Source organism: Syngnathoides biaculeatus, chromosome 20 (genome assembly GCF_019802595.1).
Source record: "Syngnathoides biaculeatus isolate LvHL_M chromosome 20, ASM1980259v1, whole genome shotgun sequence".
NCBI classification, from domain to species: Eukaryota; Metazoa; Chordata; class Actinopteri; order Syngnathiformes; family Syngnathidae; genus Syngnathoides; species Syngnathoides biaculeatus.
The window spans coordinates 15,125,806-15,149,172 of NC_084659.1; the positions used below are offsets into that span (position 1 = coordinate 15,125,806).

Consider the following 23,367-nt stretch of genomic DNA (forward strand, 5'->3'; position numbering starts at 1 on the left):
GATGGATGGATGGATATTAAGTGAATTTAATGCCTCAACAAATGTGCATATATACCTTTTGAGGTGGTGTTTCTGAAAAATTTTTTTGAAGAGGTTTCTGCCTGATACCAGTGATACCCAACTCTATCCTTTTTAATTAAACATGTCCTAATTTAACGTAAATTATTTTTACTGACCCTTAAGCTACCGCTTGCTGAAACCGAGGGTTCGGGAACCACTGTTTGAGAACCGGTGGGCTAGAGAGTCTCCCCATTTAATTCCGATGCCCTTGTTTGTTTGCTGTTTAGTTTCTCTGGAGTTAGTTCTACTTTTATGGAAGGAGCCCTGTGTCAGTCAGCATTATAAAACTCAAACTACAAACAAGAGATATCGCACAGACTAAAAAGCCCCCCCCCCCCCCCCCCCCCCCCTCCACTGCTGAACCAGTTATCCACCCAGGCTCCAGTTATCCAAAAAGGCGAGGCCAAAGCGCCCCTACGAGGGGAAGCAGATGCCGCAGCACTCCATGCAGATTTCCAAACAGTCCGACGACTCGCAGCAGGCGTCCATGATGCCGCAGTCCATGTCGCAGGGGCAGTTGCAGTCGTCGCCCATGTCCTCGGCGCAGCAGCAGCAGCAGCAGCAGCACGACTCGGACGCGCACGGGCCGCACCACGCCGGCGCCACCACCAGGTTGCAAAGCGTCAGGAACTCGCAGAAGAGGCACGCCAGGATGCAGTGGACGCAGCAGTCTGGGTCCGGCCGATCGCGGGTGGGGGCGACAATTTCGTGAAATGAAATCCACATTTTTGTGAAGTAAAATTCAAGCGGCGATGCGGCGTAATTGGAGCATTAGTATGCAAATGAGTTTTTGCATGCGGAAATGCACAGCAACGAATTCCTCGCCGTCTGTTTTGATTAACAGACTTAAATAATTGCAGCATCATCATGCACGCGGCCGGCTGGATCGCTCAAAAGATGATTAGTGACGTCTTAGGAGTCGGTAGTTCCCCGGCAAACGGGCCGATTAGCGCAAGCCATGCCATACGCCTCCGATTAACATTTAACCTCTCCGGACCTTTTTGATGAGGGCGCCTGAGAGTTTTGCTGAATTTACCATTACAAATTACGAATGTAACTCATTAGCCAGCCCAAATGTGTTTACAGATCCCGGCCGAATTAGACACGCTGCATTAAAATAGCACGTAAGGCCTTGAATTATTGATGACAAAAATGTTACATGGCCGACTTTTTAAAAGCAGAGTGCTGCATAAGAGCTTTTAAAATGTGGCTATTGCCAACAAGAAAGCAACAAGTGGTTAGTACTTCCTTTGTTAATGGGTCAGTCAAATTACAGGACACACACTCAAGCAAATTGTTTTCCAATGCACACAAATATATCTAACTAAATATACTTATAATCAATCTTGTCTTTTCTGATGTGACAATTTGAAATTTTGGTACAGATTTAAACAAAAAACATGGAAGGTGATACACATGATTTGGCTTCGCGGGCCACATAAAATCATGTGGCAGGCCGGATCTGGCCCCCCAGGCCTCGAGTTCCACACCTGTGATTTTGAACGTCTCCGTCTTTGCAATCCACCACGTTGTTTTGCATCCTGCTAGCAGGCTGAATGTGACAAGTAACATTTCAGACCTTTATCAAAAGTGTGACAAAGAAACCACGCTCCTAAATAGTCTGCCTTGCTTATATCCGCGTTATTTACTTGTGTCAATACAATCTATTATTGATTACATTTCAAAACAATCTTGGATTGATAAATGTCATGCGCAAGGCCAACTTGCTGAGCACAGATCGATCATAGGGAAATAAACGCATACATGTAATAGATAAGTAATTACACCCTTAATAGAGAAATATTTAAGCGCAAAGGAATTGCCCCAAAAAGGATGGTATCATTTTAAATTATTATATTATTAATAGATTATTAATGACAAAAATGTTACATGGCCGACTTTTTACAAGCAGAGAGTGCTGCATAAGAGCTATAGCCAACAAGAAAGTAGCAACAAGTGGTTAGTACTTCCTTTGTTCATGGGTCAATCAAATACAGGACACACATACACACACACAAATTATTTTCCTACGCACACAAGCACATAAATAAATCTGGCTAAATATAGTTTGGAGCATCCTGCAAACTGCAAGTAGCATCACATAAATTTTCCACACAAGAGTCACCAGGTCCTCTGTGTAGGGGTCTACACCGAGTTTGGACGCTAAAATCCAGCATAGCACCACTGCGTCAGAGTACTTTAAAAAAGAAAAAAAAAAAAAAAAAAAAAAAAAAAAAAAAAGAAGTCATGTGGATGTATGCCCCCCGCAAAAAAAGGGAGAAAAAAAAAATAGTATTACAAACAGGCCGTATTTGCATAACTTTCATCATTCCATCTCGAGCTGTCGGGGAGAGCCGTTGCTGATTGGGTTAGAGGCGAAGGGGAAAGCAGGAGACGATGGAGGACGGCATGGGAAGGCAAGCAGAGGACTGCTGGATGCTCATGTTTGATTAATCAAAGTCAATTTTTTTTTTCATGCTCAGTGGGGGTGGGGGGAGCTGACCAGGAGCGCAGGCTTGCTGTGATATAAGCAAGTTGCGTGAAGTGTGTACTGAACTTTTAATGCATCTTATTATGCTGATCTGAAGAAGCAATACTTGCTCCTTTACAATTAAACATGACCGTGCCGCGAGGTGCCGAAGAGCGTGGTCAACTCCTGCCCGGGCCACAAGTACTTCATAAAAGCGAGGGGGGGGGGGGGGGGGGAGAAAAAAAAAAAAAAGCTCATGCTAACAAACTTTGAAGGACCCAGAGGGGAGAGCCATGATCCACGCAAGTGTTCAGAATCTAAAGAGCCAACTGGAAAAAGGATAAATAAAAAAAATAAAAAACACGGTACACAATCATTACGCTGCGGGCCGACCCTCTCAGCTATTCACTTGGATGTATAATTGAGGAGCAAGCGATTACAGTGGATCCAGTGAGGAGGAGGAGGAGGAGGAAGGTCACACGCTGCACACGAGAGAGAAAACCGGACACCGCCGACAGATACATTAAAACAAACTTGTGGACCGGCTGCACAGATTGCGCCAAAAGGGGGACAGAGTAGAATGCACGGCTAAAAAGTGAGAAACCGAGGAGACTGCAAGGATTTCTCAATGAGGAAAATCACTCGATCCTGAGCTTTCACACCCAAGTAAGCATTCGGCGGGCAAAAAGCAGCTCGAGGTCCGCGTCTTATTACACGCAATTAAGCAAAACACCACGGCGGATGGCAGGAGCCCGCCCAAATCGGCAGAATAAAAGCCAAACAACCCCTTAGAACCTTAATGTGTTGTATCGCAGTCTGATTCCCGTGTCAAAACAACACGGGGAATCCCTCGGAGCCCAGGCCTTTTATTTGTTGTGTTCGGAGAGGGTGGGGGGGGGTCTTTTTGGAGGCTAATTTCACAGGCAAACAGATTATGTTAATCCATGTAAACACTCAAACACAACAGCTTGGCTTTTCTGTTCTTTTTATTTTCGCCCCACGGGGAAATAAACACTCGAGAGCTCGCATGTTGACGCCAACGCGCTCGCATCCACAAACAGTCGACACAAAAGCCGTAATGAGATCGACTAGTTGAACTGCTTTTTATTTTTTTAAATTTAATTTCCACCTTCGTCACCCTCTCTCGTCCGCTCTTAACCAATTAAGACGCGTGCAACATCTCCGCAGATGTGTGGTCCTCCATGTAGTTCGCCCGTTACCACACCTGATGCATAATTCAAGTGCAGGAAACCATTAAATAAAGATCGAACCGCCTACTTTTCTCCTTCATGTAAACACACGTTTTCCAATCGGACCGTTATAAATCAACGTCCTTCGGATGGATGCGCGCGTTAATGCTTCATAAAAGTACGGCGACGAGCCCGGGACGCCGACGAGCGCGGCGACGTCCGTCCTAGTTAATGAGGGCCCCGCTCGCCGCGATGCGGGGCGGGGCGGAGAGAGGAGGCCCGCAGAGGTGTGAGGGGCCGGTCATGACTTTTAATGGGCACCCCGCGCTCTTGGCCATTGTTAGGCGGTCACACCTACTCCGTATCTGCGCCTGCGGGAAGCGGACCGGTCATTACGGGACCCCACCCCGGCCCCGCACCTGACAAAGTGAAGGGCCGTGCCGGTTGGAGTGGAACGCGGAACCGCGCCCTTGACACAAGTGATAAACGGGAGCCGCCGTGCGTGCCGCCATTTCATGATGAGTGGGGGTACAAATATATTATCAATATCATACTTTAAATTCTGCTTGCATATTGTATTGTACAGCTTACAACGAACATCATTGTGTTTCCTAGGAACCGAACAGTCCAACATTGCATTTCAAAATCAGCTAATAGTTTCCATTCCATTTTTAAAAGACATAAGATGAGTTAACTGCGCTTTCGATAAGAAATTAATAAGATTCGAATAATTCAAATGAGGTAAAACTATCTTGCTTGTCGATCATATTTGTAAGACAGTAAAAATGCAATCAGTAGAATGAACAGAAACAGCACTAATGTAAATATGTTATCATCTTTGATTGTTATGAGCAATTTGTCCGAAATGAACTTGGCCTGGATTTATCTGTAGATATATATATATATATATATATATATATATATATATATATATATATATATATATATATATGTATTTATATAGATGTAAATTTATATTATATATTATTTTATTATTATTATTATTATTATATTTTTTTTTTGTATGCATATATCTTACAGTCACTTGCAAGTAAAGCCAAAACATGCAAATAATAAATTGTCTTAATTTATGATTAGTAAAAAGCATCAAGCATTAAGTTGTGTTAGTTGTTTGTTAGCAAGTCTTAGTCCTGAATTAGTTTTTGCCAGATGGACTTTGACTCACCTTCTGGTAAAGGCGGTCTTGGCGACTCCGTCGAGCTTCCTTTACTGTGCCGGCTGCCGTCGCTGTTGACTGACAGGCTGGACCTCAACTTCCGCTCCATCGTCTGGGAAACCGGAGTGGACGGCTCCGGCTGCGCCGCCGCCACCCTCGTGGGGCAGGTTTGGCCTCCTGCGGCGCTGGACCCCGCGGCGTTTGCGCGTGAACATTTGCACGTGGTCCTCACACCGGGGTGGACGGCATCGAGGTCGCCGGGTGCGCCGGGAACGGTCAGGCCGACGCCGTTTTGTCCCTTTTCACTCTGAGGTTGACCTGAGAGCAAACGCAAAGACTGTCATTGCTCATAATCATTCAAATACAATCAACTTAAAATGGCAGCAAGGAGAAACTCAATTATGGTACTGCATTGCCCACACGTGAGCAAGGAGAGCCACAATCACAGTTGCCCTCCAAGATATTTTGGTAACAGGACGAACAATCATCCATCCATTTACTTTGCCGCTTATCCTCACGAGGGTCGCTGGGAGGGCTGGAGCCCATCCCAGCTGTCAACGGGCATGAGGCGGGGTTCACCCTGAACTGGTTGCCAGCCAATCGCAGGGCACATCGAGACAAAACTGCCGCACTCACAAACCACACCTAGGGACAATTTAGGGAGGAAACCAGAGTGCCCGGAGGAAACCCACGCAGGCACAGGGGAGAACATGCAAACTCCAAACAGGCGGGTGCAGGATTGAACCCCAGACCTCAGAACTGTGAGGCTAACGCTTTACCAGTCAAACACACAAAAAACAAAAAAAAATGCTATAAGCTGCCAATTTACGCCCAGACACTCACACGCAGACTAAGCGGCTCCAACCGCTGATGTCAACGACAAGGCCACACCCCTTAAAGGCACGCAACAAAAATATTGCAGTCATTACACAGGTTGGAAAGTTTTTACAATCTCCAAATGTTCAAAAGATCCTAACAAAAGAACTTCAACTCCGTCGGCGGTAAATGCTTGACAGTCGCGTAACTCTATTTCAACAAGCGCGGGAACTTTGTCAGCACTCCGCCGTCAGGCTTCATGAAAAACTTTCTCTGCCCCGTCGGTTCTCGGCAAATCTTCCGAGTATGCCGCGTTGCGATATTGATCACATGGCAAACATTTCCGCGCCAGGATGACAGGAGAGGCAGAAACAAGATGTAGGGACCTCACATGTGACAGGATCAGAAAAAGCTGCCGCTGTAAGGCAGACGGGAGCAGTACCCAGGTGAGTTCTGCGAGGGAACGTGAGATTGTTACAGGGGTTGGGGGGGGGGGGGAATAAAAGCGCTTATACAAAATAGCTGCTGTCTGCAACAGTAATGATCTCCTTTACGCCGACGCTCAGGTGGCCTCAACAAGTCTGCGAGTCAGAAGACGGCGACCTGTCTGATAAGAAAGGCGGCGAAGGATGAGAGCCAGCCGAAGATGCGGCGTCTCGCCAAGAGGGGTAACCTGCACATTCAGCTCCGCTGGGAGTTCCTCCTGCGTTACCTCACATCAGAGCCACCCCGATCCGAATTTTGGGTGAATTATTCACCCGTTTGCCATTCTATACAGTTACCTCCAGTCTTTCTCAACTGCCCTAATTGAGCTGCTTTATAGCGCATCGCTGACATTATTGCACAAAAGAAGGGGGAAAAAAAAAGGTAGCAGCGTCGATTTCGATCCTTCTGTCAGCTCCCGACAATTACAACTAAACAGGAGCGAGTGTGAGAATTGGGCCTTGGGCGCTTTTTAACGGGACATCGCCCAGAGAGAGGCCGGATGTGAACGTAAAAAAAAAACAAAGCAATTAAGCGCACCCCTTGAGCTGCTTCAGTAAACAACACAAACAAACAAAAAAACCAAAACAAAACAAAAAAAAATAAAGACAAATCGGGACTACAGGGACGGGGGGTGGTGGGGGTGGGGATTCCTCACGGTCAGACTCCGACAACTGGGGAGGAGGCGGGAGCGCTTCTCACGCAGCGATTTACGACCGACTTGATGGATTTTTTCCTGTCTATTCCACAAGACAAAGACCGTCCGTGACAATGCGGCGGCGGTGTATTAACGAGAGGATGGCGAGGGCGCCACATCTGTTGTGGTTTGGCACTTTGGCTCCGACGACGCATTCTTTTCCCATCGCTCATCCGCTCGGCAACCATCGCGCTCGCACAGAAATTCCTCTACCGTGTGGGTTTGCCCGGAGGCGACCGCAACAGCTTAACTAGATAGGACAGAGTTCAACTCCGCGAGGATGCAAACACAGCAAAAGTGTTCTGCGACTTCATTCAAGAACCAACTTCTAGCAATACGTCACAGCGCCGTCGCTTTCCCCGTTGAGGTTGACCACGCGGGCTTCCGCGCTCATAAACACGCTCATTCGCCGAAAGCGCCTAGGCGGAGTGGCAGGTATAATTATCTAACCGGCGTAGGAAGTCAAACTTTCAATTTACCAAAGTAGAAATAGTTGTTAAAAGGTGGCTGCCAATGTTGAAAGAAAAAAAAAAAAAAAAAAAAAGATTTTCTCGAAAAACCGCAAAGCCATAAAAATGAGTTCAACTCAATTCGGGGAACTTGCCGCAACGCCTCCTCGCAACTTTTTTTTTAATTTTTCTATTTTAATCCCAATGAAGATGAATGGGCACAATGCATAATATAATATCCATAACCATTGATCACGCTAATGATGATACTGTCAGATATGGCAATGACAGACGTGTACAGTCGCCACTCGACAAATGAAAAAATAATGAGACGAAAAAGAAATGATCATGCGCGGGGATGTCGTGTTGGAGTTGCGGTACGCTAAAGTTAGTTGGGGGAAACTTTAGGTGGTTAATCAGCGAGAAGAGAAATTTGGAATTTTGCGGGTAATCTGAATTGATGACTGAGATGTCGTGATCGCAGCTCCATCACCAAATCTCCAAGATTACTCAAGGACTTGACAAAATTGAGCGTTTAGTCATAAGTAAAAATGCCAAATGAGAAATTTGGATTAGATTTGAATTATAGTCATTTCTGGCTGATAAAACGCAATTTTTTCCACACTCTTTTAACCCTGCGGCTTATGCGGTGATGCAACTAATTTGTGCATTTTTTCTAAACGCCCGCAAGGGGACACTTGAGTGGAAAGGTAAGAGTGAGACTGGTGTAATATATGTGCCGAGGAAGTGACTTTCACCGGAATGTTTTTTATTTTAACCGGCCCTGTTAGTGCTGCACTAGCGTTAGCGCTCTGCTAGCGCATTGCTGCGTCTCAGTGATTTAGATGTTGTTTTTGTAAACCAGCCCTGTTAGTGCTGTGATATCATGTTGCTACTTTGTAGCTGCTGCGGCTGTTTTTTTTTTTTGTTTTAAAAAACCTCCAACACCACCTAGGTTATGAGAATGGTGTCCACTTTCATTCCAATGTGTCATCGCCACCTAGAGTTTCTGAAAAAGGTCTCCATGTGCCCTGCGATTGGCTGCCAGTTCAGGGTGTACCCCGGCGCCTGGCCGTTGACAGCTGGCAAACTCCAGCCCTTCCTGCGACCCTTGTGAGGATAAGCAGCTAAGAAAATGGATGGATGGATCGATGTCCTATCGCTACAACTCTGCAACAAAAACGGACTTAAAACCTGACAGGACGCCCTGAAAACCACATGCATCCGACATGCACACTCAAACACGCACATCCGCAGCGCACCAAATAGGACTTGTAACCGCCCTATTTTGAGCACATCAACAACTGTTGAGAGTGTACATTTGTAGTTGAATAAAACATGGTATTCCCCTGCACACGCTGTCACACACATCAGAGGGGAAACCGCGGGGCGAGTACTTCTTGACTGTCTAAGCAGCATCCCAATTTGGTCACCGCTACCAGAGGCTGACAGGCCGGGATATCTGGGGAGCATTTTTAAAAGGCCAGTGTTTGATGGATTCATGAAGAACACACAAATATAATTGCCATTTGTCACAGAGTCTTCAGCGGCGGCGCCACACGGGGACCGAGCGACGGAAGGGGGGTGGGGTCACACGTGGCCCGCTCTGTATGTAAAAGCAGGCGTATAAACACCCCAGTTTGTCACAAAAAAATAAAAAATAGAAAATTGCACCCAAAAGACTGTGTATTTATACTTTTCATACACGTATGTCACAAAGCATGCACTAGCAGAGGCCAACACAGCTGTACAAACACCAATTTCGGAAAAGGCAAGAACATGAAACTCTTAAAAATAAGAGGTAACACGAGCTAATGTGAAGCTTGTCATTTGCACACCACTACAAGCGAGTGGCCTGCAGACCAATTACAAGCGAAAAGCATTTTTTTTTATATTAATGCCTTGTAAGGAGCAAGCGATGAAAGGTGTTTTCCCAGACTTATTAGGAGGCCCATCACGGAATATAAAGTTATTCAAATGTCACATCCTGTCAACCAAATAAACAATCCAATCCTGACCTTGTATTCATCAGTTAATAGCCATTATTACACAATGCAGCGACTTTGGAGCTGAATGGGAAATGGGGGGAAAAAAAAAAAAAAAAGTGTCATTTTCAGGCAAGTTCAAAAGCGAGTAGCTCGGGAAATGCTAATTCCCCGCACCGGTGTTTTGTTTATCTTTTGCGGGGCGGCGTCGGGGAAAGCGTGTACATTTTCCGGTCGGCTGCGCATGTACCTGCATGATTGAAATGCTAATTTGCAAAATGTGCAATGACCTAGCCGGAGTCCTCCCCGCCACCGCCAGCGCCAAAACAGCCCCAGGTATCATCTCTCCTCCTAACAAATAGCGGCGCATGGAACAGCCCCTACCTTTCAATCCAAAGGGATATATTTTCTCATTAGAAATTATACATCTTCCCTGTCCATATTTATAGACGCAAAACCAGGGGAATTATACGACAGCGGAAGCGGAGGGGGAACGGGAGACGAAGTGTAGCACAATGAATGTTATTACAAAAGGGCTCTGATTGAAATGTTCCTTGGGCGTATCAAAGACATGTTTACCATTTGACCTTCCGAACTTGAAGACAAGGACTTTCCTTCGTAATGTGCGAAAGATGCGCTGGCTGGGAAACAAGACACTCAAAAGCGCCTTTACGATAAACACATCATAGCACGCGAGGACGTTGACGGGACGGAGCTAGAATCGTAACTCTATGTTGACGTGAGTGTTCTTTTTAGAACACGTCAATATTTTAAACATGGATGCTAATATAAACAGGTGAGAAGCCAGTGAACATTATAGTTGTTTTTTTTATATGCCATATGGTTTCCACTAGAATAGCCCACTACTGAAAAATGTGGTAGAATAGATTTAAAAAAAAAAAATTTATTAATCTCTATTCATGTCAGGAATGGAATTTGATCTGACAAGATAACAGAAATGTGACCTGTTCTAGCAGATCGGGGGAGGGTGTGGGGTGGTGGGTGGTGGTGGTGGGGGTGTTACTTTGGCCCTGACAGTTAACAAACACTGTTCTGAATTTGTCCGGAGATGAAATGATGATGATAGCGCCAATGGGAGCGCCAAGATGATGATGAGAAGGGCTGAATTACCTGCTTGGTTATTCGATACTCATCAGCGACAGTGACACTGTGGGCATGTGTAGCCTCGATTAGCTGTCAAGACTCGTCACACCGTGCAGCATCTCATTTAATTGCGGAAATGTAGCATTATTTTGCTGTCCTTTTTTTTGGCTGACTGAGTTCTATTCGCAACATGACAATATGAGCGTTGGCTATTTTTTGCCACTGATGGGGATTGAAGTAAAATAAAAACCGATCCCTGGACCTTGGTCTGTTTAGCTACATTTTATTGTCACAAAGGTCAAGTGTCATGAAATGGATGATTTTTAGTATGCTATTAATGAAAAAAATGGCAGCCGGTATGGACCCATCTGTTTCTTTTCCCCACCACAAAACAGGATTTTGATACATATAGATTTTTGTAACTCCCGCCATGAAAATCCTCTCGAGGGATTTGTTTTCGAGAAGAAGCAGGAAGTGATGTATGGGGCAGGAGCACCCTCTAGCAAACTTGTTTGTTTCGATGAATTGTACCTGCGGAAAGGTAGCTCATTGTTCCTTCGGGTTATCCAAAATGCCGGCTCGTTGCATTGCTGGATATTTCGCGAACACTCCGGAGGATGGATTTACCCTTCATAAGTTTCCAAGAGACCCGGTTCGTTGTGAAAAATGGATTGCACAGGTGTAAAGGACGAGAGCTTCGTGGGTCCCAAACGACACGTAGGTGTGTATACAGCTACTAAAAAAAAAATTGTTTGGGGCGGACCACGTAATCAGTCTCTCATAATGTAACAAAAGATATACGGACGTATGACAGGGGTGCTAAATGTGTCAACGTGCGGCTGCTGTGTCGGGATCGCGGACAGCAGCGGCCGTCAACGCTGCCGGCAATGGCGCACTCAGCCAAGTGCGACGACAACGCCGCAAAGCGACCGGCTTGGCAGTGTTGTTCATCACGGATGGCGGTGGCTATGAACAACGCCAGGGACAGGGGCTATGAACAACACTGCCGGTAATGGCGCACTCATCCGCGTGCGCCGATAACGCCATAAAGCGGCCCGGCTCGGCGCCGAAAGTGAGCCACTCTGGCCGACAAGGCCGGCCGCCGGGGTCGCTCGTTGCGGCACGGGGCCGCGACGGCTCATCTCCGCCGCAAAAGTGGATCGGACGGGGAGGCGGTTTGGCCGTGATCCACATACAATCTCAATATGGCTCGAAACAAAAGGGTAATATTGCCCCGGTAACCTCACTCAGTTGTGAAATGTTCTCTTCTTTGAAAAGAACTTCCGTGTCAGAAGGGGCGAGTTCGTCTCCCATAGTAGGGGTCACAGCGTGTTTCCAATGGCGAATGTCCGGGATGACATCACAGACAGGATATGCAGCCAATATGCCGACCACTTGGATGTCAAATGACACTTCCGCAACTTTGCGCGTGGATGACGCGCTCTCCGCTCATTTTTTTTCGTATAGACATTGAAGTGATAATATGGATTTTTCCTTAAAATATCTATATTAGAATGTTTATAGGGTTGAGGCTTGACCTTTAAATAATCAGGACTTCAATTGAAAGCGAATGCTGGCCTCTATCCAGTGGACAATGGGCCGGGTCGCACGTGACGTCACGCTTAGTCAAGCAATCATCTGTCCATCGTCATCGTGACAGATTTTTGTTGCGTGTATGGATGTGGAAATCGGGCAAACAGAGAGAGTGGGAAGAGACTTTTCCGTATTCCAAAGATTAGAATGCACGAAGGAGAAGATACAATGGAGTTATCAAAAAAAAAAAAAACGGCAACAAAAGTGGCTTGCAAATATATGACGCGCAGATCTGAACGAAGCTCGAGGACACAAGGCAAATGGTTATCTGAAAATCCGTTCTGATCATTTTGTAAGCATGTGTATTTCTTGTGTCCGGATATTCTACTTCAGGGAAGTCTTTCAGATCCTTTGAAAAGCACTTTGTCGTGGAGAGTATATGGATCGATATCTTCACAGAGTTTGATCTTCTGTACATATCTAGCTTTGGCGACATCATCGAGTGAATTAAAGTAGGCAGAAAACATCCGCCGCTCGCCGCTTCCATATGGGTCTGCGGACATCGCCATGGTGATGTCGTCTGCAACGCCTAGCTTGTCTGTAGAAATGGTGGCAATTATCACGCGATTGCAACCCAAGGATTGTCACAAACGTAGCTTAATAATCAGTGCATTTAGGCCTCTATGCAGCGCACAATACTGGTTGTTTGTTCCCATAGTCAAATGCTCGACTTCGATATTCAACATCCAAACTGCAGGATGGGGAGGTGCAATTCGGACTTGACGGCGCCTCGCCTCCTCATGTTTCAACACTTGCAGAATTTGGCAATGTGCTAATTCAAGCACTCGTCCTGGAGCACAAACGCTTGCCTCACTCGTGATGTATTTGATGTAATTTCCTGTTTCTCGCCGTTTAAAGTGAGTGCACGCTTACTAATAGTGACCGGTGAATGCCTGGAAAAGCTGCACGAATCCAGGCTCACGTTGCGATAAACGCTAGAAAAGACGTGACTCAGACCATGCCTGTGGGAGATTTAAGGATCTTAAAAAAAACACACGCCACCCTCCTCAACTACAAATAAAAATCTGAGCAGCAACAGCAAAAGGAGTGACCGAGAGCAGGAGAAGGTCAGATATTCTGCCGGTTTGGAAATCCCCCTCCAAGGAAGCACATGTCCTACAGGAAGTCGACCAGTTTGCGCGGTGAAAGTTCGTACCACACCAAGGCTGGCACTACACAGCAGTGCATCAAAACTGTATGCGGCCCACTAACCGATTCGAGCTCCCTAAGAGGCCAAACATATCTGAGGTTTGACTGCGGGTCACAGAGAGGGTCGGCAGTCTATCAAAACAGCCCCACGCCGAGTTCCTTTATTTGCTCGGTAGCAATCTCAGCATTAACCCGCCGCTAATGGGACAGCTGTGGGTCAGCGCCTCACATCTCGGATGCCAATCAAAGCCCTAAGCTGAGAGAATCAGCCTTCGGGACGGAGGTGCTCCTCCGCCTCTGAGTGGCTTCTTAAACGCGAAGACGCCCGTATCGATTTTAGCTCCAGTCTGAACGAGTGAGGTGGGGGAGGGGGATGGGGGTACTGCTTTAGCCTGGGACTGACTCTGGACGGCAGCCACCCCTCTCGGTCTCTCGTCACCCTCTGCTGCTCAGGAGGGGCCTGACAGAATGACCTCGCAGCGAAGCGTTGAACCTACAAACACGAAGGGGCCAGGGAGCTGCGAGCTCGGGGGCTAGCGGGGGCAACAGCAGCACAGATATCAGTAATAGAAAAGGGTTTTAACCTTAATGTTGGAGCCAAAACCCTGTTAGAGGCCAAGTAATCCCCCAGTGCCGCTCTCATTTAAACTGGTTGGAGTCCCCTCCCTCCCCGCATTACCCCCCCCCCCATCCCACCCCCTTTCCCCTCACTGCAAGCAGCTCTGGAAAAGATACCGTCTTGTGTGGCACAGTTGATAAACATGAGCCTCCCGTAAACATCTGACGTAAATAACACTTTATTTTTTTTTTTTTTATTTTAGTGCTTCACCTCAACTTTAGTTTTACAAGACCGGTGCAAGGAGACCATAAACAAAAAAAGTTCATTGGTGGCGGGGAGAGCTCGCTGGCTCTCAAAAATGCAAAACGTTAGGAATATACTCTAAATTCCACCCATGGAGTACTTTGTTGCTCTGGTGAACAAAATACCCGAGCGCCAAAGCGTTTCACAAATGACATTTAGCCAGAAAGGGGCAATTAGTGTTAAAATAACTTTGGAAAAATAACTTGTACCCCCTGCAGCAATAATGAAACAACACTCTTCATCCACGATTAAAATCCATATACTTTAGTGACAATCGAGGTATGCATAACTAATCATGTGGCTCGAGTATGTTGAATATTTAAAAAAAAAAAAAAGGGCTCAGGCACTTTGGTAAAATATGCTAATTAACACTTGAAATTTCCCATATGAAATCTGCAGCAAGACAGTGAGAAAATAATTACAACAGAGGTAGAATTACAATGGCCATTTTAATCAACCCCTGCACTTGCATTTCACCCTATTTATGCCGTTTTGGATTTTGTGACCCACTGCTAAGTAATCACTTGAAAATAACGGCGGAGTTCATTACAGCTCTGCACTTTAGACACATTGTTTCTCTGCAGACAGGACTCTGAGGACTACGAAGACGATATGGATCTTGCATAACAACAATCGCGAGGTTCCTATAGCTGAAAGGGGGGAAAAAAAAAAAAAAAAACTAAACAGGAGCTCGCAAAGTCAAAGGACTTTGGCAACTTTGGGGCAGCTTAAGAATGTTGATTTAGTTTCACGCAAGCATGGTTCTTTTGATTCTACTCCCATTTTAGTAGTTTTGTATGTAAATGACAACCCAGAGTGAATCTTCCATTAGGAAATCGTTTTCGCGCCAGTTATTAGAGGTCACAAATTCACTTCCAAAGAGGTCAATCAAGTGCTCACCTTGAAGGTGTGCCGCTAAAGTCCAATCAGACAGTCACACAAAAGGCGATCTTTCTTTAAAACAGTCATGTTACTTGACAGGGCCTTTGGCACCACAGATAAAAGAACCAAGTAAGGTCAGCTTTATCGGGCATTAAAAAAAAAAAAAAAAAAAAAAAAAGTATTTGAGAATCCGGTGAATAATGTGACGATTAAACTCTTCAAACCAGTTGCAATTTATTCAGGGGTGAAGCCAAGGGAGTCAGGGTCCTGTGCGCAGGAGATATGGGCCGCTGGAAAACTCTCAAACGTCTCTTGAGGACTGACTCCAAACCCCTCCAGGATGGAGGAGCCGCGGAGGAATCGTTCACTGGCGACAGCCTCGCTGGAGATTTGCACTTGACAATCCCTACGACAGCTGCGCTATGTCGCTTTCCAAGTGTGTCAGTTTTGCTAAAACCTTGAGAAACAATCAAGTCTGCTATTCCATTTCAAACTGGAAAATTGTCCCACACCCTCTGTCGGAAGCGAGTGATTAGATATCCTTGAGTTTAGACGCATAGTACAATGTTAATCCCGGAGAGTTTGATTTCTTTTGTTCAGATGAGAGAAACGGTAAGAAACCAAGTGGTAGTTAGTTTTGACGTCAACAGTTCTCACATCGTGTCCTGCAACCAGTTCAGGGTGTACCCCGCCTCCTGCCCGTTGACAGCTGGGAAAGGCTGCAGCACTGGCGCGACCTATGGATAAGGATGGAGTTCTAATATTGAATGGCGATTGCAAAATATGGAGGGAAAAAAACCTTTGACATTAGTTATCACAACGAACTTGGGTCTTTAGATTCCCCCCACACTACTCCTTTTGCTTTCAGTCCCGTTAGGGGTCGACACAGTGGGTCATATTTTCCCATCCAAGCCTTTCTCGTGCCTCCTCTTCTCTGACACCCAGTGTCCTCATGTCCTCCATCACAACATCCAATCTTTTCTTTGGTCTTCCTCTCGCTTTTTTGCCTGGCAGCTCCATCCTCAGCACCCTTCTGATATACACAATCTCTCACCTCTGGACATGTCCAAACCACCGAAATCTGCTCTCTTGGACCTCGTCTCCAAAAAAAAAAATCCAACTTTGTCTGTCCCTCTAATGAGCTCATTTCTAATCCTAACCGAACCTGTTCACTCGGAGCGAAAACCTCAACATCTTCATTTCTGCCACCTCCAGTTCTGCTTCCTGTTGTTTCTTCAGTGCCACGGTCTCTAATCCGTACATCATGGCCGGCCTCACTACTGTTTTGTAAACTTTGCCCTTCATCCTAGCGGAGACTCTTCTGTCACATAACACACAAGACACCTTTCGCCAGCTGTTCCAACCTGCTTGGACCCATTTCTTCACTTCCTTACCACACTCACCATTGCTCTGTAATGTTGACCAAGTATTTGAAGTCGTCCATCCTCGCCATCTCTTCTCCCTGGAGTTTCACTCTTCCTCCTCTGCCCCTCTCATTTACGCAACATATATTCTGTTTTACTTCGGCTAATCTTTATTCCTCTCCTTTCCAGTGCGTGCCTCCATCTTTCTAATTGTTCCTCCGCCTCCTCCCTGCTTTCACCACAGATCACCATATCATCTGCGAACGTCATGGTCCAAGGGGATTCCAGTCTAACCTCGTCTGTCACCCTATCCATTACTACCCCAAACAGGAAGGGGCTCAGCGCGGATCCATGATGCAGTCCTACCTCCACCTTAAATTCTTCTGACCCACCTACAGCACATTTCACTGCTGTTCTGCTGCCCTCATACATGTCCTGTACTATTCCAACATATTTCTCCGCCACATCAGACCCCCCAAAACCACACTATTTTGTTGATTAACCCTAACCCTAACCTAACCCTGTGTCTAAATACATGAAAATAGCTGTCCGACCAATCAAAATGTGAAAAAGCGTTTTCAAAATTCCTTGGTAGAGCGCAAAGAAGGACCCACTTTTGACCTGACCACCACCGGTCATGTCTCTCATCATACAAAATCTGCAGGCGTTGCTCGGATAAAGACTTTGCGACAAAAACGAAACACCCTTTTCTCTCAGAAGCGCATGTTTATCTTCCTGTTGTACGGAAAGCCCCCCTATATGCTTTAAAAAGGATCTGTGCTGTCAGTACAACAATATAGTTGACTTCCTGGTGTTGTGAGAAGGCACCGCCGATGTAGCGTACGCGAGCCTTAAATCAGACGGCGGGGGAGCGCTCGGGGGCAGGATGCAGCCGAGCAGATGATCTCTTATTGATTTCCTGCTCCCGCGGCCGACGAGGGCTCTCAATTAGCATGCGGAGAAAAGGATCTGATTGGCCCAAGTCTGCACGGGAAAAACTGCTCACAAAAATGAAATGTCCAACCTTTCATTTTCACACAAATATAGTTTGAATTGTTGGGTCACGCTTCTGTCTTACACGCCCACCAGACTCATTGATTATTTGTGTAACGTCGCAAGATCAATTACGACGCAAAATGGTTGCCACATGGGCTTATTTCCCGATAAAAGAGAAGCGCGCCTCCCTTCGGGAGCGCAACTCGCACACCTGTCAAGCTTTGAGGACCTCTTGACAGAAGAGATTTTGGGTTTTTTTTGGAACAAAACCGTTCCCTCGCAGCTGCGGTAAACAAGCCCCTGGCAAGTCATTAAATCTAATACTGAAAAAAAAAAAAAAAAAAAAAAAAAAAGACCTGGAAAACTTAAGATCGAAACAAAAGAACTGTTGTGTCACATTTAAACGCAGTTCACGGTTCTTTTTATAGCTCACACACTGTCATGGAAGCAATCAGCTGCTATTAGCCCTGCCTTGACACATTTTCCCTTTTCCTTTGTAAACACGCACTTTTGGGGGAAAAAAGAAAAAAAACGTCCGCAAAAATGACACCGATTGTTACTTGAAGTGTCGTCAAGTCGGCAAGATTCGGCACACAAAAAGACTCGACGCGACAACAAACAATCGGGACTTTATGCCCTCAGACTACCAGACGAAGCACATTTTTCAAAATGGAACACATGTAGATATGAATCTGCAGGGATTTACACCACTGGTCCAAATTCTCAATTCCAATTTTACACCGGTATAGCCGAATAGCGTCAAATGGGAGCAAAATAATTGCGAATGTTTGCCGTGGACTACAAAGAAGATGTAATAAACCCCAAGCAGGATTTCCTCCTGGATAGGAAGCAAAAGGACAATAGATATGCTCGGCCAAGCTGAGATGGAATCAGACAGCAAACATGTGGGCCACAGGCTTGCCAAAAGTGGGGGTGGGCACACGTTGCCATCTTGGTATTATTGCAACTGGAAACACTGGAGCTAATATTTAAGTTGGCCAGCCAATTCGAGGCCTCGTGCGTATGCACAGTCAAACTGTCAAAACTATTTCTTATTCTTGACAGCTTATTTTGTTGTTCGGTACGATATGACTCAATCACTGTGCTGGTGACAGGCAAAAAAAAAAAAATTGGGGGGTTTTAACTACACAATAACCAAATGCCAACGGTGGTCTTCAACAATGTACAACCATACTGAGAGCAGCTTTTAATAATATAATATGGATGAGAATCAGCACCTCCAAATCCGAGACGATGGTTCTCAGTCGGAAAAAGGGTGGCGTTACCCTCTCCAGGTCAGGGATGAGATCCTACCCCAAGTGGAGGAGTTCAAGTTTCTTGGGGTCTTGTTCAGGAATGAGGGAAGAATGGAGCGGTAGATCGACAGACTGATCGGTGTAGCGGCTGGAGTGATGCGGACTTTCTATCGGTGCGTTGTGGTAAAGAGAGAGCCAAGTCGAAAGGTGAAGCTTTCAATTTATTAGTCGATCTACGTTCCTACCCTCACCTATGGGCAAGAACTGTGGGTCGTGACCGAAAGAACAAGATCCCGGATACAAGCGGCTGAAATGAGCTACCTCCGCAGGGTGTCCGGGCTCTTCCCTTAGAGATAGTGTGAGAAGCTCGGTCATCAGGGAGGCGGCTCAGTGTCGAGCCGCTGCTCCTCCGCATTGAGAGGAACCAGATGAGGTGGCTGGGGCATCTGATCCAGATCCCTCCCGGACGTCTCCCTGGTGAGGTGTTCTGGGTATGTCCCAACGGAAAGAGACCCCGGGGACGACCCAGCACACGCTGGAGAGATTATGTCTCTCGGCTGGCTTGGGAATGCCTCGGGATGACTCCGGAAGAGCTGGAAGAAGTGGCTGAGGAAAGGGAAGTCTGGGTATCCCTGCTGAAGCTATTTCCCCCCCGGCCTGACCCAGAAAAGCGGTAGAAAATGGATGGATAGATGGATTGTGGCGGTTTGATTATTAGTATTTCCCAACATGTCAGACACCCGCTGGTTTGAACGTACTTTTTATTGGCTCGCAGTGGTCCTCCTGGGTCACATGACTGGAAGATGGTCCTGAAGCTTCGGAGACACAGGCATCTACAGTCAAAAAACATTTACTGTTAGCCAATGAGACAAAAACAGTCTTTCACACACAAAAAAAAAACTCCAGATCATGTTTGTTTTGTTCATCTGTCACAAGCTATTAATCCAAAACAGATGTAAAACTTTTCAGCAAGGTCAGATGACACCGTATGACTGGTAGCGGGGGGATGAGAGTGCGCCAGAAAAAATAAATAAATAAATAAATCGAATAAGCTTTCTCTGAGCAATTGCTTGCACAACCAAATGTGGCTCAGGTGAAGGCCTTTCCAGAGCTCTGGAACTCATTTGCAGTATTTGGGCTCCCGGCTGGGCTCTCCCCGCTGTGAAAGCGGCATTCACGTTAAAGTGGAAAAAAGTACGCAAGCGTCAACAGCGTCACGCATCCCACTCCTTTAACCGCTCATCGTGGGTGGGGGAAGGGGGACGAAAACAACCCTATTTACTGGCTTGGGTTGGCGCCACTTTTGAGCCGTGTTTGCCATTCTTGTTGCAACGAGAGCGATATTCAGGTGATGGATCTAGACTGGAGGGCGGGGGGGGGGGGGTGTTAGCAGTCGTGGATGGATGCAGCACAGCTGTAAGATGATGTATGGTCGTGGGGTCGGCGTTAGCGGCGCAACTGCGTGATGCATCGCGGTATTTAGTGATCGCGGTTAGAAACGAATTGGCCTACTCCCGCTACATCCCCCCTCCCCCCCCTTTGGGAGGGGAAAATCCAGTTTTAAGCGCAAGAGCCTTTGAGAGGGGGCCAGCGAAAATCCATTCGCAATCCAGCAGCCTGACTGATTGCTTACTTTGTCCTACTTTGCTATTTTTTGACAGTGCCATAATGATGCTTGGTATAAATAGGACGGTTAACGCTCCATTGCTTGTTTGAAGAAAAATGAAAAGAGGGAGGGGGCGGGGAGGGGCGGCTGGATTATTTTACATGTGATAATCTAACTAGAAAGTTAATTAAAAACTATAATTGGTCTCTGGGTTTCTGTTCATAGTCACCAGGGCGTTTCTTTGGACTTTTACCAGGAGGGGAGAAAAAAAAATGACCATGGCGCATCTTTTAAAAACCAGACAAGGGAACACACTTGCATCATTCCGGAAGGAGTTTCTACTATTTTAGCTGTAAATGAGGAACAAAAGTACTGTCAGTATTCAGAAGTAATCGTGTTCAATCTCCTATTCAGCGGGAGTCCGTACACACCTTCCACTACTTCAAGTTCTAAGTCAGGGGTGTCAAACAAATTTTTGTCGCGGGCCACTTCCAACTTGCAGTTTCCCCTCAAAGGGCTGTTATGGCTGCGAAACGATAATCTTCAACCGCCTCATCATATTTAATGAGCTAGTTTTGGAATCGGAAATAAAGGTGAAGGGTTTTTCCCAACTATTGTTGTTTGGCAACACAAAAATGCTTGTCATCTCAACGTTATCATTTATGATGTGATCATTTGAAATTCTGGTACAGATTTGAACAAAAAAAAAAAAAAAAATCACGAAAGTTGATCCACATGATTTGCCTCCACGGGCCACATAAAATCTTGCGGCGGGCCGGATCTGGCCCCGGGCCTCGAGTTTGACACCAGTGTTACAAGTAGTGAGCAGCGTGTGGATTGTAACGGCGTAAAAGTATAATTTTTTAGTTTAAAATCTTAAGAGTCAAAACTATGCTTCATAAACACTACCGTACAAATTCAATTTAGTTGCAGAAATAATCCAAATGCATAATAACGGAGCCGGGTTCTGTTTATGGCCGTGTGATTTGTATTTACACATCCGTGTGTGTGTGTGTGTGTGTGTGTGACTCACTCGTCGGTAAACAGTACAAGTTTAACGGTGGTGGGCTGTGATGGTCAAAGAACCATTCTTGCGCAGTTACTGAAGGTTCGAGAAGCGTGTGGACATCAAAGTTGACTCCCGCGGCTGTTTCCTGTCACGCCAGACCGGACAGCCGACAGGAATTCTTGATAAATGACGTCAACGTTACAACTCAGCCTCAAGTCGCTAAACAAAATGCACCCAAACCATATCAGGCGTGCGTGTAAATATTTGAGCTTCCTTCACTCCCCACCCATCAGCTTCATTAGTGCTGCCACAACAACAAACAATTTTCAGTTAATACTTCATTGAGAGGGCATTCAACTGTACTAAGGAGTGCCACCACTAAGATGCTGTTAAAATTAATTTACTACCAAAAAAAAAAAAAAAAACATTTATGGCAGCAATGTACACTAACATATATAGCAATTAAAGGCTCTTCCAATACCTCCTTAATACATATTTAACCTGTTGCCATTCAGACAAATCAAAGCTGGCCCGAGGCATATGCAAGCAAAATGTGATTTTTTTAATTTCACCTTCACGTATTAATAGAATGTTACCATATTTTTGGACTAAATTGAGGCCCTTTTTTTTTTAAGGTTTAGATCATTTTTCATATTTTATTTTGGTGGCTGACTTTTTAGCCATCTAAATGACGATATAGCACACACCCAGAACTTATTTGGATGAATTATGAATAGAAAATAGCATACATATATAGCATAAACTTGCATTACTTGTTCACAATGGTCATCATGATGCCGCATGACAGTTATGTATTGTTGAATAACATATTTGGGAAGTCAGTATCGTCTTGAAAATGCCTTCGGACTACCTCTCATCCCCTTACCGTGAGTGTGGGGCACCAAAAGGGAGCTGGTCGCCGGCTGGGGGCTCCCGTCCGGCCCCGCTGGCCCAAGGGGAGGCTCGCCGGTCTCCGTGGACATGAGCACGCCAGTCTTTCGATGTCTATCCGCTCTCTAGTTGCTCTTCAGCGGTGGGAGAAAAAGTCGCTTCATGCGGCTTGTACACACAAAACCAACGCGGTTAGTCAGCCGAGCTAAAGTAGGAGTAATAGTAGTGGGAACATGTCCCATTTCGTCCATTTTTTTTTTTTTTTTTTGCCTGGCAAACTTGTTCAAAGCGGCGTGCAGACATTGTTTAGAATGAAGCCGCTTACCTTTCATAACATGTCACCTCCTTCTCCTCAAATGTGACGCGTCCCCATCCCTTCTCCGCCCGATACCGAAAACTTTTCGAGACGAGTCGTGCTTCCCTGCTGTCCAAAAAGTTTGACTTCGCGCAGACGAGTCTGACGTCCCAAACTTTCTTTCACTCTTTTTTTTTTTCTTTAGAGGAGAGCCGAGAACTTTTCATCATATCCGGATTTTTTTCAGAGCTTCTTTCCTGTCCCGTTTCCCCGAAGGGATATTTCGCTTTTCCCGCATTCTCTGACTAACGCAAACAACTACATAAATATAAAATAAACCCAAGAATTAAAAAAACACCGTTAATCCCACAGTTTGCCATCAGATGAGCTTCCAAGACGCAAACAATCATTACTGATGCACTTCAGGTGTGTCATACTTAAAAAAAAAAAGATTTGTTTGTATTTATATAGAATACATATACATGTATGAATAGATAATCTAGATGTATTTTATTGTATTTAATTTATTTTTTGTTTTCTTTTAATTTGCCAACCATTGAAAAAAAATCTTGCAAAATGGCGTCATCAGTTTGTCGTTATCGCTTCTCACACGTGACGTGGGCCAATTTTTTTCCCAGCATTAGACTTCTATAAATACTACATTAAAAAAAAGAATAAGCACAAGAGTGCTGAACATTTTAGGTACACTGCCAACTACTGGTCTGACATACACACTGCTTGCTGACTGTGCGAGCGTGTTTACAGTACAGAAATCCCCCGTTTTTCGCGGTTAATCGGGACCAAATCCACCCGCAAAAAAAGTGAAAAAACGCAAAGTAGGGGTAATTTGTATTTTTATCTTTTATTTCTTTGCTTCTTAGGTCCTTGTCGTCTTACTGGAGATGCTGCATTATACTCTATCGATGCGGCTTCCCGCTACAGTACTGTACTAATGTATGCTAGTGTTTTTTGTTTTGTTTTATAGTATGTGATCATCATTAGCTATTTCATGATAGGCAGGAGCTTATCTTGA

At 45.6% G+C, this 23,367-nt stretch overlaps 1 protein-coding gene across 1 annotated transcript; it reads right to left on the bottom strand.

Annotated features, from left to right (window-relative positions):
* Positions 1 to 396: 396 nt before the first annotated feature.
* mdfic (MyoD family inhibitor domain containing) lies at positions 397 to 22,766 on the bottom strand. The gene is made up of 5 exons (XM_061806855.1): positions 22,365 to 22,766; positions 22,035 to 22,207; positions 19,292 to 19,366; positions 4,907 to 5,215; positions 397 to 731 (listed from the first exon to the last, which is right to left on the bottom strand). The coding sequence occupies exons 2-5, from the start codon at positions 22,129 to 22,131 to the stop codon at positions 475 to 477; spliced, it is 738 nt and encodes a 245-aa protein (XP_061662839.1). The 5' UTR covers positions 22,132 to 22,207; positions 22,365 to 22,766; the 3' UTR covers positions 397 to 474.
* Between the last annotated feature and the right edge of the window lie 601 nt (positions 22,767 to 23,367).